Source organism: Helianthus annuus, chromosome 4 (assembly GCF_002127325.2).
Source record: "Helianthus annuus cultivar XRQ/B chromosome 4, HanXRQr2.0-SUNRISE, whole genome shotgun sequence".
Lineage (NCBI taxonomy): Eukaryota > Viridiplantae > Streptophyta > Magnoliopsida > Asterales > Asteraceae > Helianthus > Helianthus annuus.
This window is the reverse complement of record NC_035436.2, coordinates 1,511,120-1,532,124: the sequence shown is the minus strand read 5'-3', so window position 1 is coordinate 1,532,124 and position 21,005 is coordinate 1,511,120. Positions and strand designations below refer to the sequence as shown.

The 21,005-nt window shown below is 34.8% G+C and overlaps 1 protein-coding gene across 2 annotated transcripts; it reads right to left on the bottom strand.

Annotated features, from left to right (window-relative positions):
• Nucleotides 1-6,683: 6,683 nt before the first annotated feature.
• On the bottom strand, nt 6,684-17,498 carry LOC110935474 (transcription initiation factor TFIID subunit 12b). Of its 2 annotated transcripts, none has more exons than XM_022177858.2 (9): nt 16,827-17,498; nt 14,825-15,043; nt 11,474-12,016; nt 11,257-11,331; nt 10,405-10,483; nt 9,304-9,368; nt 8,387-8,422; nt 8,091-8,308; nt 6,684-6,856 (listed from the first exon to the last, which is right to left on the bottom strand). In XM_022177858.2, the coding sequence occupies exons 1-8, from the start codon at nt 17,379-17,381 to the stop codon at nt 8,129-8,131; spliced, it is 1,752 nt and encodes a 583-aa protein (XP_022033550.1). In that variant the 5' UTR covers nt 17,382-17,498; the 3' UTR covers nt 6,684-6,856; nt 8,091-8,128. The 2 variants fall into 2 exon arrangements, with proteins under 2 accessions (XP_022033550.1, XP_022033551.1); XM_022177859.2 differs by having other exon boundaries at nt 11,474-12,007.
• Nucleotides 17,499-21,005: the final 3,507 nt, after the last annotated feature.

The window sequence follows — 21,005 nt, the reverse complement described above, 5'->3', positions numbered from 1 at the left end:
TTTAGTATTAACGGGGTTTGATTACCAAACCCGTTTTCGGGGTGTTACAGTAACACACGTTACAAAAGTATATGCAACACATGGGCATCATTGTCATCTAATATGATCGAAGTAATCGAATAAAAGCAGTGTGTAACACAAGTAATACATGATGGTTTGATTGGTTACCGAATTGGTTACAGGGGTGCACCCTTTTAAAAAAACAAAAATAGGTCGTTAAACATAAAAAGTGGTAAAGGTAACATATAAAAGTGGTACCATACACAAGAATATACACATCTAGTAAAACCAGTTAAGGGCAATCATGCCATTGTCAAATTACAACCAAAATACATGTTGAAACACGAGCGGGATATTGTTTATGTTTCACATGAAACGTACATATGTTAAACTAAGTAACGAAGAACATACTGAGCTTCACCAATCAACTTCCAAAAAGTAGCTTACCTAAACAAAAACAACCATTGGAAAATGCGTGTTACACACGTAACACATGTTACAACTACCTATTGTTTTGAAGTAACAATGAAAAAAGATATCTTTACTATTACTTCAAAACAATAAGCAATTGTAACATGTGTTACACATATTAGGAAAGATTGTAATATAAGAGCTACATGTGTAACACATGTTACAACTGCCTATTGTTTTGAAGTAACAATGAAGGAATCTTTTTTCACAACATTATGCAGGTACATGTAAGAATGCCTATTTCTACTTCAAAACAATAGATAATTCTAACATCTTTAACACATCTTATAAGGCCCACATGTAAAGGTGTAAGAAATGTAAAAAATGCAGATATGTAACACATGTAACACATGTTACAAATGCTTATTGTTTTGAAGTAACAGTAAAGATATCTTTCTTCACAACCATTTATCTTAATAGTTAGACGTGTAACACATGTAATACGCCTAACGTTTGTTAGGAGACATTGTAAGACAAGAGCTACATGTGTAACACATGTTACAACTGCCTAATGTTTCGAAATAAGAATAAAGGTTGTGACAGAAAATGATGTAAAGTAAGAGCTAAATGTGTAACACATGTAACAAATTGTTTTGAAGTAACAGAAAAGGTTGTAAAGTAAGAGCTACATGTGTAACACATGTTACATATATTAGGAGTAATATATCTACTAACTTGTTTGTCTGGTAAGTAGCATCGAACGCTAACACATCCCCAAAAGCCTTGTAGTTTAGCTTGGAGATCTCATCAGCCCAAAACACAGCATTCAATTTCCCATCAGATACAACAAAGTCATAGTAGAAGTTGGGAAGACTTTCCCTTCGATCACAAAGGCGGTCCAGAAAAAGTTGAGCATCCCGTTTACCTATAAAAATCCTCAACTTCTGGCTAAAGTTTTTAAAGTCGTCGGGAGTACCATGCACATTGTGATGACCACCTTTAATACTTACAAGGAACCTGTGGGCCTTGACTGGACCAATACGATTAATGCTCATTCGGTGAATAAATTGTTGCGTTGCAAATGGGAGTTTTCTTGATATTTTTGAAAGGTCGCGGTTGAATGGGTCAATAAGGGGGTGATTATGCACATCAATCCAGTTGTGTACAACAAAACGAGTAGGGTTTTGCGTGATGAGGACAAGAATCTGCGCCTTGCAATCAGTGTGTGTGAGTGTAGTTTTCCTGTTGGTCATCACCGAAGACTCACAGAGAGTGTCGAACGTCCTTTTCTGTTGCGGTTTAGCAGCTTTCGAGCACCTCAGGTATTTGTGCGTCGCATACCCATTCCAAACCTTTGTTTGCGCCTTTTTTACATTGAAGCCAGCTTGATATCTGTATACCTTATACATTGCAATAAGCTCCTCAAATGTGTCGTATGATTTTCCAAGAACGGGATGGAACTCCTTGTCAACAATAGGAGTCCAATATTTGGTTCCTTGTGGGGTCTGAGTTACAAAGTAGCGGGGAGTTCCTTGTTCATCTGTGTATAAAATGTGTAAATTAAACAAAAACTGAATATTTTTCGAAAAAAAAAACATAACGGCTACATATTTAACACATGTTACAACTGAGTAATTTTGAAAAATAACATGAATTGTATATTTTTTGGAAAACCTTGTCATAAGGGCTACATTTTGTAACAACATCATGGATTTTTTTACTTTTCTGTAAGGTTGTAACACATGTTACATGTTACATGTGTACGTGTTACGTTGATCAATGCATATGAGACTTGTAAACAATGCATATTTTTTTTAAAATACAAACATAAAAGTTATTTTTATTGCAGTGCTAACACTTTTATTGCAATGCTAACACATGTTACAATTTACCAATGAATATTTTTCAATAATATTTATGGTTTCATGCTGCCAAAAAGGTTAAAGATAACCTTCATGAACATCAGGTCCGGTTAGTGGGAAATTCCCAATGTCGTTAGCTCGTGCGCGTAGCGGTGATTCCTCGTCATACTCATCACTCCACATATCTGAAAATCTAGTTTGCACCGGTAATTAGAAAAACAAGAATAAGGTATTTTTTTTAGAAAAAAAAGCTTTTAAATCTAAATGTTAAATCTTCTTCATTTGGTGAAAACATCTGAAAGTGAGACTATTGAAGTTCTACCTCTGGCTGCATGTTCTCAGCTCTAATATGTCCAACACCTGATTATAGAATAAATCACAAACTTGTATAGTAATGGGTTTCAAACACCAACAAAACAAAAAGAAAATAAAAATTGGTTGCTTGGTTGTTCAAGATATTAAAAATGTGAAAAAGCTTCAAATAATTTGAACAAAAGGATCCAAAATAAATCATCTAATCCGCAACACCAACAAACATGTAAATGGCAGGGTGTTCATGATTGACTCATAAAAATGAAGAAAAGGAACCAAAAAGAAGATGATTACCCAGAAAAAAAGATGATTGACTCCTAAAAAAAGAAGAACACGAACAAAGAAAAACATGATTATCTTCTAAAAAAAGAGAACAAATTTTTGATTCATTCACATACCGGAAGAACCTGATGTCTGCTGGAAGTAAACCGCCGGTGATTGATCGTCGATTAAGTTGTTCCGGAATACATGGCTAGTAGAACAAGCCTGAAAATCGGCCATGAAAGATGGGAGAAAGCAATGGAGTTAGGGTTTTTGAAGAAGAAAGGAATTGGGGATGAAGAAGGAAGAAAGAAATGAAAGTTTTGTATATATTTTTTGGTTTAAAAAAGTAATGAGTTGATGGGTAATAAATGACTTGATGGGATGGGGAAGAGGGTGAAATGATGGCTTGAACAAATGACTAATTTGCCCTTTTAACATGTGTTTTAAAGATATGATGTGGATCAATCTTGTCCACACAATTCAGGTTTCCCAAGTTTTCTAGATTAAATGGGTTTTTCATAGATACTTACATATATATATATATATATATATATATATATATATATATATATATATATATATATATATATATATATATATATATATAGTGGAGAGTTCAAATGAGAAGAAACTTTATGTAAGAAGAAAAAAGAAGAAATTTCAACCAATAAAAATGCTTCATTTTACTTCATTTAATATAAGTATTTAATGTTACTATAAGGGTAATATGGTAAACCTACAATGATCATTAATTAGTAGTATTCCTCTTTAATAGCTAACTATGTTAAAAGTTGTAACTTATCTTCAAAATATATATTTTTTCAAAAAAAAAATAATTTAGAGTGTAGGATAAATTACAATGTGTAATATGATAAATTACGGGTTGTGTAGGATAAATTTCAACATGTGTAGGGTAAATTTCGAAAGGTGTAGGGTAACTTTTGATGTGTGTAGTCAAAAAAACATTAGTGTGAAGGTTGATAGTTTTTATGACTAATTAATTAGTCAAGATGATAATAAATAAGATAAATGAAAAACTATTTAATGTTTTACAATAATACCCTTTGTTCTTTTTATTCTCAATTAAATTTTCTTCTCAAATGAACCTTCCCCTATATATATATATATATATATATATATATATATATATATATAGGGAGGGGCTCATGCGAGAACCACCCTTATTGTGAGAACCTTGAGAACCAATGTGAACACAACCTAAAATAGCTAAAAACCTAAAAAAAAACCTAACCCCCCCCCCCTTCCCAAGCTAAATGCTAAAAAAAACCTAACCCCACCCCCCCCCAAAAAAAAAAAAAACCTAAACCCCCCTCCCCCACCCCCCAAAAACCTAAACCCCCCCCCCCCCCCAAGCTAAAATGCTAAAACTAAACCCCCAAAAAACCTAAAAAAATCAAAAAAAAAATCTAAAATTTTTTTTTTGAAATTTTTAATATTTTTTATATTAAAATCGCTACTTTTAGAAGCCAAAAAAAAATTTTTTAAATTTAAAAAAAAAAAAAATTTTTTTTGCTTCGAAAAGTAGCGATTTTTTTATAAAAAATATTAAAAAATTCAAAAAAAATCTTTTGTGTGATTTTTAGCTATTTTTAGGCATTTTTGGTGTGTTCACATTGGTTCTCGCGGTTCTCACAATAAGAGATGGTTCTCGCATGATCTTCTCCCTATATATATATATATATATATATATATATATATATAAGGGAGGGTTTAAATGAGAACGCTAAATTTTTGTGAGAACCGTGAGAACAAATGAAAAAACCGCGAGAACTTGGTCAAAAACAATTCGAATTCAAAAATTTTTTATACACTTATCATTATTATTCGAATACAATGTTAGAAATTTAATTTACACGTTTAAATTTGAGTGAATTCGTAAATAAAGAAAATTTACACATGTGTAAGTTTGCCATTTACACATGTGTAAATCTGGTATATTTACACATGTGTAAAAAATATAAAAAGAGTGATTTTGAAAGGAGAAAATGAACTATTTGACGTTGTAAATTCTTTTTTTGATGTTGTTTCTTAATTACAATGAGTTTTGTATTAAAAAAATGGTTTTGATTGGTTTTTTCATTCGTTCTCACGGTTCTCGCAATATTTAGCGTTCTCAAGATAACCCTCCCCTATATATATATATATATATATATATATATATATATATATATATATATATATATATATATATATATATATATATATATATATATATATATATATATATATATAGGGGAAAGATAAATCGAAAACCCATGTGAGTTGAGAAAACCCAAATAAACCCTATGTAACATTTTTATTTTTTTCTAAAAAAAATAGGGAATGTAATATAAATGTACACGGACCTATTTATGAAAAAAAATGTAAAAAACGCTTACTATTTTTTTTTTTAAAATGTTGAAAATTTGCATGTTACATTTTTTTTGGACATATATATTATGTAACCTGAAATTTTGTAACATTTTTTAAAAAAAAAAACTACTTGGTGTTTTTTTGTGTTTCTTTTTTAAAAATGTTCAAATATATGTATATTACATTTCCTATTTTTTTTAGAAATGTTTCTTGAGTTTACATGGTTTTTTTACAAAGGTTTTCTGAGTTTTCTCAACTCAAGTGGGTTTTCGATTTATCCTTCCCCTATATATATATATATATATATATATATATATATATATATATATATATATATATATATATATATATATATATATATATATATATATATATATATATATATATATAGGGGAGAGTTTAAATGAGAACGCTAAATATCGCGAGAACCATGAGAACGAATCAAAAAACCTCGAGAACTTTGTCAAAAACAATTCAAATTCAAAATTTCTTTTTACACTTATCATTATTATTCAAATACAATGTTATAAATTTCATTTATACGTTTAAATTTACATGAATTCGTAAATAAAGAAAACTTACACATGTGTAAATTTGTTATATTTACACATGTGTAAAAATTCTAATAAAAGTGATATTGAGAGGAGAAATGAATTATTTGATATTGTAAATTCTTTTTTTGATGTTGTATTTTAATTACAATGAGGTTTGTATTAAAAAAAATTGGTTTTGATTGGTTTTTTTATTCGTTCTCACGGTTCTCGCAATATTTAGCGTTCTCAAGATAACCCTCCCCTATATATATATATATATATATATATATATATATATATATATATATATATATATATATATATATATATATATATATATATATATATATATATATATATATATATATATATAGGGGAGGGTTTAAATGAGAACGCTAAATATTTGTGAGAACCGTGAGAACAAATGAAAAAACCATGAGAACTTGGTCAAAAACAATTCAAGTTCAAAATTTTTTTCTACACTTATCATTATTATTCGAATACAGTGTTAGAAATTCAATTTACACGTTTAAATTTACGTGAATTCATAAATAAAGAAAATTTACACATGTGTAAGTTTGCCATTTACACATGTGTAAATCTGTTATATTTACACATGTGTAAAAAATCTAAAAAGAATGATTTTGAAATGAGAAATGAATTATTTGATGTTATAAATTCTTGTTTTGATGTTGTATCTTAATTACAATGAGGTTTGTATAAAAAAAAATTGGTTTTGATTGGTTTTTTCATTTGTTCTCACGGTTCTCGCAATATTTAGCGTTCTCAAGATAACCCTCCCCTATATATATATATATATATATATATATATATATATATATATATATATATATATATATATACATACATACATACATACATACATACATACATACATACATGCATATCATGTTATGTTATGCATGAGAATAACAAAATATGAAATTGATTAACATAAACATGGTTAAATCACAATTTGTAAAAACCAAAATTAAAACTTGTCCTCAAACTAAGCTGCATAATTTATATTATCTGTTTGTTGACTGCAACTATCCCTATATCTCCTATATTTAACATCTCATGTGTTCCACACCCTCCATTCTGCAAAATCCAAGACACGAATCGGTAAATAAATAAATCGGTTAAGCTGGAAATACGAATAATATACAGGTAGAAAAAAGAAAACATGCCAAACAGGTCTGGTTGACAGTGGCGGATCCAGAAATTTTTTTACATTGAAACGTAGAGTAATCCGAATTCATACCGTTGAATGAAAATGTATTATATTTGACCCGACTTTTTTCCATACAAAGTTTACGTCGAAACGTAAACCAACTCAAAACGTACATAAAATAAATACGTGCAGTGGTGTCACACGCGGCGTGATAAAGTATAGACTACAATCGACCCGACTCGTTTTCGAACTAAATTTACGTCAAAATGTATAGCAACTCAAATTTTTGTTGTCGAATGAAAACGTATTATATTTGATCCTATTTGTTTCTAAACAAAACTTACGTCAAAGTCAAAACGTAGTCCAACTCAAAACGTACATAAAATAAAACATTTTCTAATTGTCCCGACTCGTTTCCAAACAAAAATTATGTTAAAGCGTAGACAAACTCGAATTTATACCGACACGTACATAAAAACAAAAACGTAAAAATTAGTTTTAGTGTAAACTCGAAACTTTAGGAACTTGAGGGGGTCAAAGTGACATTTACAAAATTAAGGGTTAATTTTGACACTACACAAAAGTTTAGGGGTAGACTGGGTCGGCGGCAAAGCCACCGACCTTTAGTATTAAGGTTATATAAATAAATTTGGTTATAACGGCCAAGTCGGCGACTTAGAGTGCTCAGCCCATTTGACCTGTTTACTTTTGAGTAATTTTCTTTTGAGTAAATTACGTTTTTGGCCCCTGTGGTTATATCACTTTTACTATATTAGCCCAAAATAAGAATTTTTAACATATCTGCCCCCATGGTCTCTATAACTAACCATTTTGGCCCCTAAGTCTAACCATTTTAGCCCCCATGGTCTTCATAACTAACCATTTTGGCCCCCATGATCTCTAGACTTAGGGGCCAAAATGGTTAGTTATAGAAACCATGAGGGCAGATATGTTAAAAATTCTTATTTTGGGCTAATATAGTAAAAGTGATATAACCACAGGGGCCAAAAACGTAATTTACTCTTTTCTTTTTAACCCATTTAAGATAAAAACATAACCAATATCAACTAATTTATAAACGACTGGGTCAAAACTGTCACCTTTAGTAAGAATAACATGAAAAATGTAATTTGAAATAAAAAGTAAAAAAAAATGACAAACCTGATATTTGAGCGGTATGGTTAGACATCAAGACTGAACTAGTAACCATCGAACGCTTGTTTATGTTGCTGGTTTTGACTAGGGTTTGAAAGATGGTTCAGTTGGTCCGAACTTGGGGAAGGCCTGGTCAACTGATTGGGCCCAAACTGGTTGCGTGGGTCCGGTTTAGAATTACTCATATTTGCTTCAGAGTACGAGTTTTCCATCAGTCCTTGTATCTGAATTCATAATGGTTTAGTTATTTAAACAAAGTAATTACATTATCAAAAGAGAATGTAACATTATATAATGCTTACCATATCGATACGCTTCTTGTGGAGATCGGTTGCTGGCTGCGTAGTAGAGCGTAGATAATTAGAAGTCGTAATTTCAACAACTTAAGTCAAACTGGGTCAGCTTGGTTAAGTTTCAATTTTGGGGTGTAGACGAGCCGGGCCGAGACCAAGCCCGACTAGGCTCGAGCTCGGCTCATTATGTTTTTATGAAGCTCAAGCTCGGCTTGGCTCGACTTGGCTTGAGCTATTTTGAGAACAACCTCAAACGAGCTAAAAGCTGAGCTCGAGCCGGCTTCAATATCGCTTAAACGAGCCAAAGCTCGGCTCGCCAATGTTATCATCATTATTATTATATTATATACATGAAAAGCTCGAGCCGGCTTCAATATCGCTTAAACGAGCCAAAGCTCGGCTCGCCAATGTTATCATCATTATTATTATATTATATACATGAAAAACTATAATTTTGTTTGGGCTCGTTTAGGCTCGCGAGCCTAAATGAGATTTGTATTTCAGGCTCGAGCTCGAGCTCGGGCTCGATAACTAAACAAGCTCTATTTCAAGCTCGGGCTCGTTAAGGCTCGACTCGTTCGAGCTTTTAACCGAACCGATCACGAGCAGCTCTCGAGCCTCTGGGCTTGTATACGCCCCTAAGTTTCATCACCAAATCATTTTATTCAAAAGGGTACCATCACTATGTTAATAATAATATACAAAAAAATATTTAATATATTACTACTTATGAAAATTGAAAAAGAAGAGTGAGTGCATTAGTAATTTTATAGTGAATAAACGATTCACAACCAATACGAATAGTGATTTAACTGTTTAGTCGAACGTAAATAGAACTGTTCTAGATAGCGTAGATAAATTATATACACACAGTGTGATTTAGCGGGTTGTTAACAATAAACATAGCACACGACAAAAGAACTTACGTTGTTTTGTTCTTGTTTCTTCTCTTCACTTGAGAATCCAGGGATTGTTAATTTGTAGTTCTTTTCTGTAAAAAAAAAAATACAGCACATATTACATAATAATAGATAACAACGATGTTCAAATATAATTCTCGTTGGCAAAATGCCTCAACTTAGTTTGCATTATACATAAAAATTTACAAATATACGAATTTACAATTGCATACAGGGATGAGCTCGGTACCAGTATCGGTAGGTACCGAAAGTACCGGAACCAAAAGTACTGATCCCAAAAATCGTCAGAAAAAATTGGGTACCAGTACGGTACGCATTTGACGGTAACGATTGGTAAAATACCGATATCGAAAAAGGAAAGTACCGATCCCAAAAAAAAGAGTTAATTACTATTTTCGTCCCTGTGGTTTGTCAAAAATCACTATTTCAGTCCATTAGTTTAAAAATTGCGATTTCAGTCCCTGTGGTTTCACTTTCGTAACCATTTCAGTCCTTGTGATTTCACTTTTGTAACCATTTCAATCCATTATTCTGTTAAGTACAGGGACTGAAATGGTTACAAGGTGGACTAAAATGGTAACGAAAGTGAAACCACAGGGACTGAAATCGCAATTTTTAAACTAATGGACTGAAATAGTGATTTTTGACAAACCACGGGGACGAAAATAGTAATTAACTCCAAAAAAAACAAAAAGTGGGTACCGAATTGGTACCGAAAATCATTCGATACGGGAAGTTCGGTACCGGTACCGTTCGGTTTCGGGATTTGGTACCGTTTGTTCATCTCTAGCTACATATACATTGCATTCAAACTAACTAAAAATATAAAAAAAAAAAAAAAAAAAAAAAAACCATTAAACAATATAGTAGGAATCAGAAACTACATGTATACTACATGGAAAAAAACGGTTTTAAGTATTGGGTCCAAGGGACTTGGACTTTAGAACCAGACATTCAGGCCTAATCGGTCTTAGGATTGACCCTAACCGGGATTTTGATAAGATGTTAGAACCAATATGCCACTTTATATAATCAACTGGGCCTCTTTGGGCCACTCTCAAGCCCGTTTATGAATCGTGCATTGTGTGGATGAAGCGAAGCACGTACCTAGGTGTAGCAACACATCTTTTGATTCTACAATCGAAGATTTTCGATGTTTCGCCAAGGTGGCTCCAAATGAAGTAACCTACAAAAAATTCAGAATCAAAATCATGTATAATACATGAGTAAACAAAACATATTCCAGCTGTTGTAATTAGGGGTGCAATCGAGCCGAGCTACTCGCGAGCAACTCAGGCTCGGCTCGAAAAAAAGCTCCAACGAGCCGAGCTTAAGCGAGCTCGAGCCCAAGCCCGAGCCTAAAAACAAGCTCGTTTAGTAAACGAGCCCGAGCTTCGCTTATCAAGCTCGAGCCGGCTCGCGAGCCTAATCGAGCTTTCTGTTTATATATATTTTTTTATTAATATAGTAAACATATATTTTTATAATAATAATTACCATTTATATAAATATAAAAAATAACTAAATTATATGTATAATAATAATTATAATTAATATAAATTAATTAATAAATACTAAACGAGTCGAGCCCGAGCCGAGCTCGAGCTTGAAAAATTACCTTCGAGCCGAGCTCGAGCTTTAGAAATAAAGCTCGAATCGAGCCGAGCTTGAGCTCGAGCTTTCATATGTTAAACAAGCTCGAGCTCGAGCCTGGTCGAGCTCGGGCTCAGCTCGGCTCGTTACACCCCTAGTTGTAGTAATATTGTTCTGTAATCATAGTTAAAATGTTAACTACTAATAACTATATTTAATAGACGGAGAATATCATGTTTGTGGGTCAGCCCAACACATACCGAAAACAGCCCGTTTAAAACCAAACCTGTTTTGACCCATCACCCAACCCACCCGTATTGCGACCTTTACACACAAAGTTCATATTGTACAGTCAGCGAGTCTCACCGAATCGATAAATTCATCAGCAAGCATCAAAAGAAGCTCTTCAACTTCAGGATCTAAAGTTGCATTTGGATCTACCTGAAAAAAAAAAACAAAAAAAAACAATAAATATGAATAATTATGTACCAAATTTACCTTATAAAAAATGCTAAAGAATAATAATAAACCCTAATTTAGTTAATATTCCTAATGTGAATGCAGAATCTAAATATCGACAGACCTGTGCGACCAAATCTTGAATTTTCCGTTTACCGAGAAGATGATTGCTAGCTTCAGTCCCTTGACTTGAACTGCCACCTGGAGTGGTGGTCCCGGAACCAGTTGCATCGGGTTGCGATCCGGTCAAACTTAGCGATTTCTGACCAGCAGATCCTGCAATTCTCGGAGACTGCTGCTGCTGCTGCAAAAGTTGTTGCTGACCTGGCAGTTGTTGCTGCTGCGGATGTCCAATCGGTTGTTGTTGCTGATTCACCTGCTGCTGCTGTTGTTGTTGAATCATTTGCGATAAATGTTGTTGGTTCAACGACATTGAGTTGTGCAATTGAGAAGGAAGCTGTTGACCTAAAAGTTGTTGTTGCCGTTGTTGTTGTTGTTGAAGTCGAAATGACGACGGAGAATTAGGCGCTGCCATCGTAGGCATTTGCTTCGGCCATTGTTGTGTTGTTAGATTGTTTTGCAGCATCGCTAATTGACCATTTTGACCTAATTGTGACAGCTGTGAGTTCATGAATGACGTCCTCGATAGCCCCTGTGCCTGCATTTTCTAAAAATTAATTTCGTAATATCAGCAATATTATAACGAATAAGTTGTTATTAGATATGCAAATAGTATATGTGTACCTTTTTTTAATTTTAGATAGGTCTTATTATAGCATATGACAATAAAGAGACGATAAAAAGCAGCGGTTGTTTACTACCGACAAAATCTCACATCAAACCAGCTATAATAAGAAATACTCATATTTTTCGTGTTCGGGTTTTCTAAAGTCAATGAAATAAAATTCAAACTTTCACATTGGTCTTCATTGGTTTTGAGGATCCGAGTGTGTGATATATGGACACGAGGATTTGGCAAAAAAGATAAAAACATCAAGGATACAAGATGCGCAATTTAAGTCTGAAAAAACGCGTTAAATAAATATGTTAATTTCATAATTTTGTAGTCGTATCGTATCAGGAAAAGGTCTAAAAATCGTAATCAATTAAATGCTATGCAGTTAATATCGGTGATATATGGGTTATCAGTCCCCATGTAAAATATCAGTGTCAAATATCGGTCAGAATATCGGTACCGATATTATCGGCGATATATGACCGATATATCACCAAACTGTTCGTGTTAAATTGCTATATATATAAATTCTGCATGATATTAAGATTGCCAATATCCCACGATATCTCACCGAGATAACCTATATCTCAAATATCGGTCCTTGACCGATATCCGATATTTTACCGCATTAACTGCATAAATTAAATGTCTACCTAAACTGTTTTACCAATTTTTCTCATCTGCGACCATTAAATAGAATTAAGAGTAAACTTCCGTTTTGCTCCCTGTGGTTTGGTCACTTTAACGGTTTTGCCCCAAATCTTTTAAAATAGTCATTTTACTCCCTGATCTATGAAGCTTATCTCTATTTCACTCCCCGCCCCTAACGCCATCCAATTCAACTGTTAAATCCTGGTCACATGCCCCTCACACGAGGGGCATTTTAGTCTTTTCCCATCCCATTTATTTAACAGTTGAATTGGATGGCGTTAGGGGCGGGGAGTGAAATAGAGATAAGCTTCATAGATCAGGGAGTAAAATGACTATTTTAAAAGATTTGGGGCAAAACCGTTAAAGTGACCAAACCACAGGGAGCAAAACGGAAGTTTACTCTAGAATTAATTTATCCCAATCGGCAAAATATCAAGCCCAAATCAGCGTTTCAAAACATAAAAACCAAAACCTCAAGAGTGTTTTAAATCTATTTTTGCCAGTTCAAAGTGATGATGGATCAAACGAGGTTCAACTTATAAAAAATCACTTCATCTCCACCTTCTTAGTCTCCTCCAATTCCTTTTTATCATTTGAAGATTGTTCGACGATGTAAGTAATTACTTAGCACTTTAGCATATTTTTTCAAGCCATTTTTCTTATAATACACTATGCAGTTAATATCGGTGATATATAATCCACATGTAAAATATCGGTGTTAAATATCGGTACCGATATTATCGGCGATATTGACCAATATTTAACCGATATTTGACTGATATATCACCGATTTTCCCAATATCAATACCTTTCTTCTTAGTTCTACCATTCGGCTTTCTTCTTATTGCTACTATTAGTGTTTTAAGTCTTAATCTATGTAGTTAATATCCCGATATATCAGTGATATATCGGTTATCGGTCCCCTGCCAAGATAGCCGTACAAAATATTGGTCAGAATATCGGTACCGATAATATCAGCCATATTGTCCGATATTTGACCGACATAGGACCTATATTTTTTCGATATCAGTACCATTCTTCTTATTTCTGCCGTTCATTTTTCTTCTTATTGCTGCTATTAGTGTTTTAAGTCTTAATTGTTAGTTGTTAGTGTTAAATGTTAGTGTTTTAAGTCATAGTCAGTTCTTACTTGTTACAATAATTGCTATATATATATAAATTTAGCATGATATTAAAATTAGTGATATCCCACAGATATCCCACCGCGATAACCGAAATCTCAAATATCGGTCCTTGACCGATATCCGATATTTTACCGCATTAACTACTTAGGTCTTAATTGTTAGTGTTAAATGTTAGTGTTTTAAGTATTAATCAGTTCCTAGTTCCTACAATGTGTTTTGCAAGTTGCGAAAGGTTAATTTGTTAATGGTAGGAGGGTATACTGAATTGTTAGTGTTAAATAGCTTTATATATAAATTCTGCATGATATTAAATTTACCGATATCCCACCGCGATAACCTATATCTTAAATATCGGTCAAGGACCGATATCCGACTTTTTACCGCATTAACTTCATAGGTTAAAGAAGCACTTAAAAATGCCATATTGGTTAAGAAAAGATTAAATTTTCATATTCGAAGCCTATCAAAAGCATTAAGCTGTCAAGTTAGTATAACAACCGTCAAGAGGCCACAACTTATATCTTTCTTCACATCTTTTACATCTAAACGGTAGAATTATCCAAAAGCATTATGCGTGTGTTTCGTTTTTACATAAAAAGGGTTTGAGTTAATTACTGTTTTCGTCCTCGTGGTTTGTCAAATATCACTATTTCAGTCCATTAGTTTAAAAATTACGATTTCAGTCCCTGTGGTTTCACTTTCGTAACCATTTCAATCCATTATTCTGTAAGTACAGGGACTGAAATGGTTACGAGGTGGACTGAAATGGTTACGAAAGTGAAACCACAGGGACTGAAATCGTAATTTTTAAACTAATGGACTGAAATAGTAATTTTTGACAAACCACGGGGAAGAAAACAGTAATTATGACACTAAACCTTACAAAAAAAAAAAAAACAGATACCAAAAGCAAATTGTAGTTGAGAACGACAAATATGTATACCTGACCAGACGCTAGTGCGTTTTGCTGTTGCAATTGCGGTCTCATCTGCCCCTGATTCATCCTTTGTTGGTTAAAAGCAAGAGACCCGTTTGACCGAATTTGATTATTTATAGTGTAGGAATTCATCATGTTCATCCCCATCTGCATTCCTTGCAATTGCCCACCTGTATTTCCGGGATGAAACTGAGAACCTTGAACTAACCCCGTCTTCTGCCTCGGCTGCAAACTCAAATCACACAACGGTTTAAACACAAAACTGACCGAAAAAAACAACTTTTTTCAACTGAATCAAATGTACAACACAAGTAGAGTGTAGAAAATGTAAATTGTACTAAAAATTGAAACGTGTACACGACAGTTTACACAGAAAACTGACCAAAAAACAACTTTTTTTTCAACTGAATCAAATTCACAACACATCATAGTTTTAAAGGCGCGAGGCGCACTCGGGGCGCTTTGTTGGGCCCGGGGCTTTATTTGCGCCTAGGCGTGCCTGGGCGCTCGCTTTAGTAACTATGACATGAACTAACTTGAAGCATAGTTATTAAAGGCATGAGGCGCACTCAGGGCGATTTGTTGGGCCCGGGGCTTTACTTGCGTCTAGGCTCGCCTGGGCGCTCGCTTTAGCAACTATGACATGAACTAACCTGAAGCATAGTTATTAAAGGCGTAAGGCGCACTCAGGGCGATTTGTTGGGCCCGGGGCTTTATTTGCGTCTAGGCACGCCTGGGCGCTTGCTTTAATAACTATGCAACCCATGTGTAATATAAAAAAAAAAAAAGTAAATTGTGCTAAATGTTGAAACTTGTACACAACAGTTTACACAAATAACTGACAAAAAAAAACAACTTTTTTTTCAACTGAATCGAATGTACAACACAAGTAGAATGTAAATAATGTAAGGGGCTGTTTGGCAACTTCTGGATGGTTAAGTGCTGAACCAGTAAGAGGTAGTAAGAGGTCTGAACCATTAAGAGCCAGTATAATGCTTAACCCTTCAAAGGCATATTAGAGGTCTGACCAATTCAGATTAGAGGTCTTAACCATTCAGACTTTGTATAATACTTAACCATTCAGAGGCAAATGTCTGAACCATTCAGACATCTGCTCACGAAACAAAAAGTCTGAACCATCAAGTGTTGAACCAGTAAGAGGTCTGATCATTAAGAGCCTCATTAAGATGTAAACGAACAGCCCCTAAATTGTGCTAAAATTTGAAACTTTTACACATAAAACTGACCAAAAAAACAAACTGTTTTCAACTGAATCAAATCTACAACACAAGGGGCATATAAACAATGTAAATTGTGCTAAAAATGAAACTTTTACACTTAACATTTTACACATAAAACTGGCCAAAAATTAAGCTTTTTTCAACTGAATCAGGGGCGAAGCTATGAAGGGACCGAGGGGCGCCCGACCCCCCGAACTTTTTGCTCAGTAGTGTTATGTATGTACGTTTTGTATAGAATTTTTTTAGGTATATACGTTTTCGACCTCCCGGTTTTATAAAAGAAAAAAAAAATTAGGTATATACTTTTAGGTCCGTTGACTTCCGACCCCCGGGTGGAAATTTTCAAGCTTCGCCACTGAACTCTGAATCGAATCTACAACACGAGTGGCATATAAACAACGTAAATTGTGCTAAAAACTGAAACTTTTACACAACATTTTACACACAAAACTAACCAAAAAACAACCTTTTTCAGCTGAATCAAATCAACATCACAAGTAGAACCTAAAAAATGTTAAAAATTCTGCTAAAAATCAAAAGTTTTACACAACAGTTTACACACAAAACTAACCCAAAATTCAACCTTTTTTCAACTGAATCAAATCCAAAACACAAATAGAATATAAAAAATGTAAATTGTACTAAAAACCGAAACAGTTTACACATAAAACTGACCAAAAAAAACAACTTTTTTCAACTGAATCAAACTCACAACACAAGAAGAACCTAAAAAAACATAAAATTCTGCTAAAAATAAAAACTTTTACCGAAGCTAACAAATGTGACTGCAAATTAAGCTGAGCAGCAGCAGCAGCTTGATTAGGCAACATAGTAAGATGACCCGTTTGACCCATCAAGTTTGACCGGGCTAAATTCGCATTATTCCCAATCTGCCCCATTTGCTGATTCTGTTGCTGCCCGCTTCCAAAACTCACCTGCCCGTAAACCCTCGCAGCATTCAAATTACCCGCACCCAAACCATACTGCTGCTGCTGCTGCTGTTGCACGTGACTCGCACGTGACATCGAAGGAGACCTCTGTAAACCCTGTTGATGAATTTGAAAATTGGGTGTTCCCGTTCCCGTTCCTGTTCCCGTTCCTGCTCCTGTTCCTGTTCCCATTAGATTGCTTTGTTGCTGTTGCTGTTGCTGTTGTTGGATCAATTGTTGTTGGGATACAACGTTGGATGAATTGGGTTGTGAAGAGGTTGATGTGATTTGGGCAATGGTGGAATCGGGTAGGGTTTGGGGTTGTTGATCTATGGGTGTTGTGGTGTTGGAGATTGTGGGTTGAATTGGGGATGATGAGGAACCATCAGCCATGATTGAAATTGGGAGTGAAGGAGGGTTACAGGTTACAACATGTGGGAATGAAAGAACAATGAAGAGTGATGATGATGATGAGAGGGAAACTAGAAGAAAGAAAGAATGAAGGTGAAAGAGAGGAGAATGAGTCGACGAGATTTATAAATTATTGTTATTATTATTATTATTATTATTATTATTATTATTATTATTATTATTATTATTATTATTATTATTATTATTATAATTATTATTATTATTATTATTATTATTATTATTATTATTATTATTATTATTGCTAGTATGTTGAGTGTTTCTTCCTAAGAACAAAAGTTACAACTTAAACCTTGATGATGATATGTAAATACTAACTATTTTTGTTTGATTTATTGTAAAGATTAGTAAAGTGATGATGAAATCTTTGTGTATTATATACCAAGTAAAGGATTTAACTAATGAATTCTTTTGATATACTAAAACAATTTAACCAATAAATTCTTTCTTTCTTTGCTCTTTTGAAGTATGTTGTTGTCGTTGTTGCTGTTAGAACTCGACTTTTTTAACAAATACAAATCAAGCTAAAGTATTGTGTTAACTAAACGTATCAAGAATTCTAGTTCCTTTAACGAGTTTCGGTTTCTTTGTAAGATTTAGTTTTGATTATAGTTTAAAAATAAATGTCAGCGAAAAAGCCCCAAATGCTGGTTATTGGAATTTTATTTGAATTGTGGGATTTTGTTAATTATTTTATAAAAGAGGATTTTATTTTGATTTGGATTTAAGAACTTCTATAGTATAACTAGGAGAGGCATCAAACAAAACTTAGGAACTCAAGATTTGGCAACTCTATTTTTCAAAACCAACTATTAAGAGTGGTGAACACTTCAAGTAGTAAACATTTGTTTACGAACAATCTTAGTAATTGTCGAGTCCTCGGGTCACTGATGACGGTCAAAGGATCTCGTTGACGTTGTAAATGCCCTTGCTTCCATTTCCTACAAGAAAGAAACCCGTTAGCCTCGTCACGGAGGACCCCGGGAGGGGGATCCGTGACCAAGCTCCGGCGTGAGAGTAAGTAAACTGGCCGAAAATAATGAGAAGCTTATTCCGGCGAGTATTATCGTCGGAATATTCTCCTTGGTGTGGATTCTTATGAGTGAGCAATTATCTCGGAATAAATGCTAATATGAGGTGGTCGGAATAAATGAGGTTGTTAAGCATTTAGTGAGGGTTTTTCTTGTGTGTCCCGAGTTGTTTCTTACCTTCCTTATATAAAGGAGACCACTTAACTCTCTTGGAAACCGGCACCGAATCATCTAACGGCTTTCTGCTGTCTTTGGGGGACTCAGACACGTGTCTGAGCCCCAACAGTGAGATCAGGGGCTTCATTTAATGAAGCCAGCTTGTTTGTACCTTCTTTCTGGCGGATCCTTCTTCTCCATCAATCAAGCATTTAATGCTCTATGCCTTCCTCGGATCCTTTCTCTTTTTCCCGCTCATTTTATGTGTGTGAGGCCCTTTCTAGGGCTTACTTGTCACACCCCCAAAATCCACACGCGGAGTAACACCGCATGGGGGGCGTGACATGACCAGGATCAAGCCACCAATCATATTGAACATTGCAAGTATTAAATAAAATTCAACCCATCAATATAAAAGGTGGTCAAAAACCAAACATAGTTAAAGTATAACGGAAGCATAATTGTGAAACCCAAACATGAGTACAAGTTCATAAAGTGTAAATGTTTAACATGGAACTCAACAGTCCATGTTCCCACAACGACCGCGCCTCCCGTGCAAGCTCCATAAGTACCTATTGTCCTGCAAGGCATGTAACAGAGAGTCAACAACTAGTTGAGCGAATTCACAGTAAATAAGTTCGTAATAATAGGTCCGTTGCATCACCATGCGTTATTAACTAAGTCAATTGTATGTTCATTTAGTGGGGGCTTCCCATGTATGTATGTACTAGACTAGAGGTAGCCATAAGCGTTCTTCTTAACCCAAGAAAAGTAGTACGTACGTGGTTTACGTAGGTTTTACGTAAGTGTCCTTCTTAACTCGAGGACAGTGGTACGCGGGGGTTTACGTAGGTTTTACGTAAGTGCTCTTCACAACCCGAGGCAGTAGTGAGTATTATTTTACGTAGGTTTTACGTAAGTGTCCTTCGCAACCTGAGGACAGTGATAAGTACGAGTATACGTAGGTTTTACGTATGGGTCCTTCGCATCCGAGGACGATGGTAGGTAGTCTAGTAACAGTGTAAGTACAAGTAATTGTTCAATCCCATTCCTTCAAATCCCATTCCCTACCCGCCGGGAATCCCATGCCTTGGTAAGAGTGTGAACTCACCTTGGTTTGCTCGGCAGAACACGAAAAGGTTACTTGAGCTAAGAGGGGTCAACCACGTCCTAACATGGTCACCATACGAGTCAGGTTTTGATTCAAGTATTGCACGTATGTTTACACATAACTAACAGGTTTCGAGCACGTATGGATCATGGCAAACACGTTAACAGTCATGAAACAATTCCAACTTGTGCGATTCAAATATAAGCCCAATAGTACCCGGCCCAACATGTTGTGCGTTCAGCACAGCCTTGTGCGATCCACAACATGTTGTGCGATCCAATGAAAACCCGGCCCAACAGTTAAGAAGTCCAGCACGTAAACGGCCCAATCAACGATCTTGTGCGACCCGGATGACTTGTGCGATCCAGTTGGGTTGTGCGGTCAGGTTTTGGGCTGTCCGGCCCAGCAACATCAACAGTTTACTCATGTGTGTGTGTGGCCCAACATCTTGTGCGATCGGCACCAGCTTGTGCGATCCACAATATGTTGTGCGATCATGCATAACTAAACAGTACCCCTAGCTTTAAATGTTGCACCTAGCTTGTGCGACTCTATTGTGCGATTGCCCTTGTGCGATCCAAGAGCTTGTGCATTCAGCTCTTGTGCGACTAGAGGGCTTGTGTGATCAGTTTAATTGTTCCTAAAATCTTGCAATCAGTTTCGTGGTTTCCATTTAGGTAGTTATCAATCAACAATCAATCAGTTTTAGATCATGCACATGCTCGATCAAACAAAGGTTTTTATCATCAAATTCATAAGAACCCTATTCATATTCAAAGCATAAACAACCACTTAACAAAACATATTACTTGGTTCGATTACATGAACACACAACCGATTACATACATTCGATACTAAATCATCATGCAACAAATCCGAAAACAAGATATGATAGCCGATTAACATCATCATACAAATCCGATTCACAAGAACATCAGCATTCACACAACTATTCTAGTTATCACATAAAATCATGGCATTCATAGTATCATCTTATCAAAACAATAACAGTGCAACACTAACCGGTTAAGAAAACGTAAAGAGAATGATCCGAGCAATAAGAATCTTTGATCATAAAGGGGATGCTTGCCGTCGGCTTCAAGAGGAAAGGAAAGAGAGTAGGGTTTGTGTGTGTTGTGTGTTTTGTAACTAACGAGGAACACCATCCTATCCTAGGTGGTTGTACATGCATAAAAGGAGTGGGTCGAACCCATACATGGGCTGCCCCTTGGGTTCGAGTACAATAAGTGCAAACCGAATGGGCTTGTGCGACTACAAAGCATATACACA

Bases quoted from the DNA above. Each gene is read 5' to 3' on its own strand.
- LOC110935474 (XM_022177858.2), bottom strand. From the start codon at position 17,381: ATGGCTGATGGTTCCTCATCATCCCCAATTCAACCCACAATCTCCAAC. The intron at 15,044-16,826 runs GTAAAAGTTTTT...TTGAGTTTGCAG, and splicing joins AGTCACATTTGTTAGCTTCG to CCGAGGCAGAAGACGGGGTT. The intron at 9,369-10,404 runs GTACGTGCTTCG...TTTTTTTTACAG, and splicing joins AGATGTGTTGCTACACCTAG to AAAAGAACTACAAATTAACA.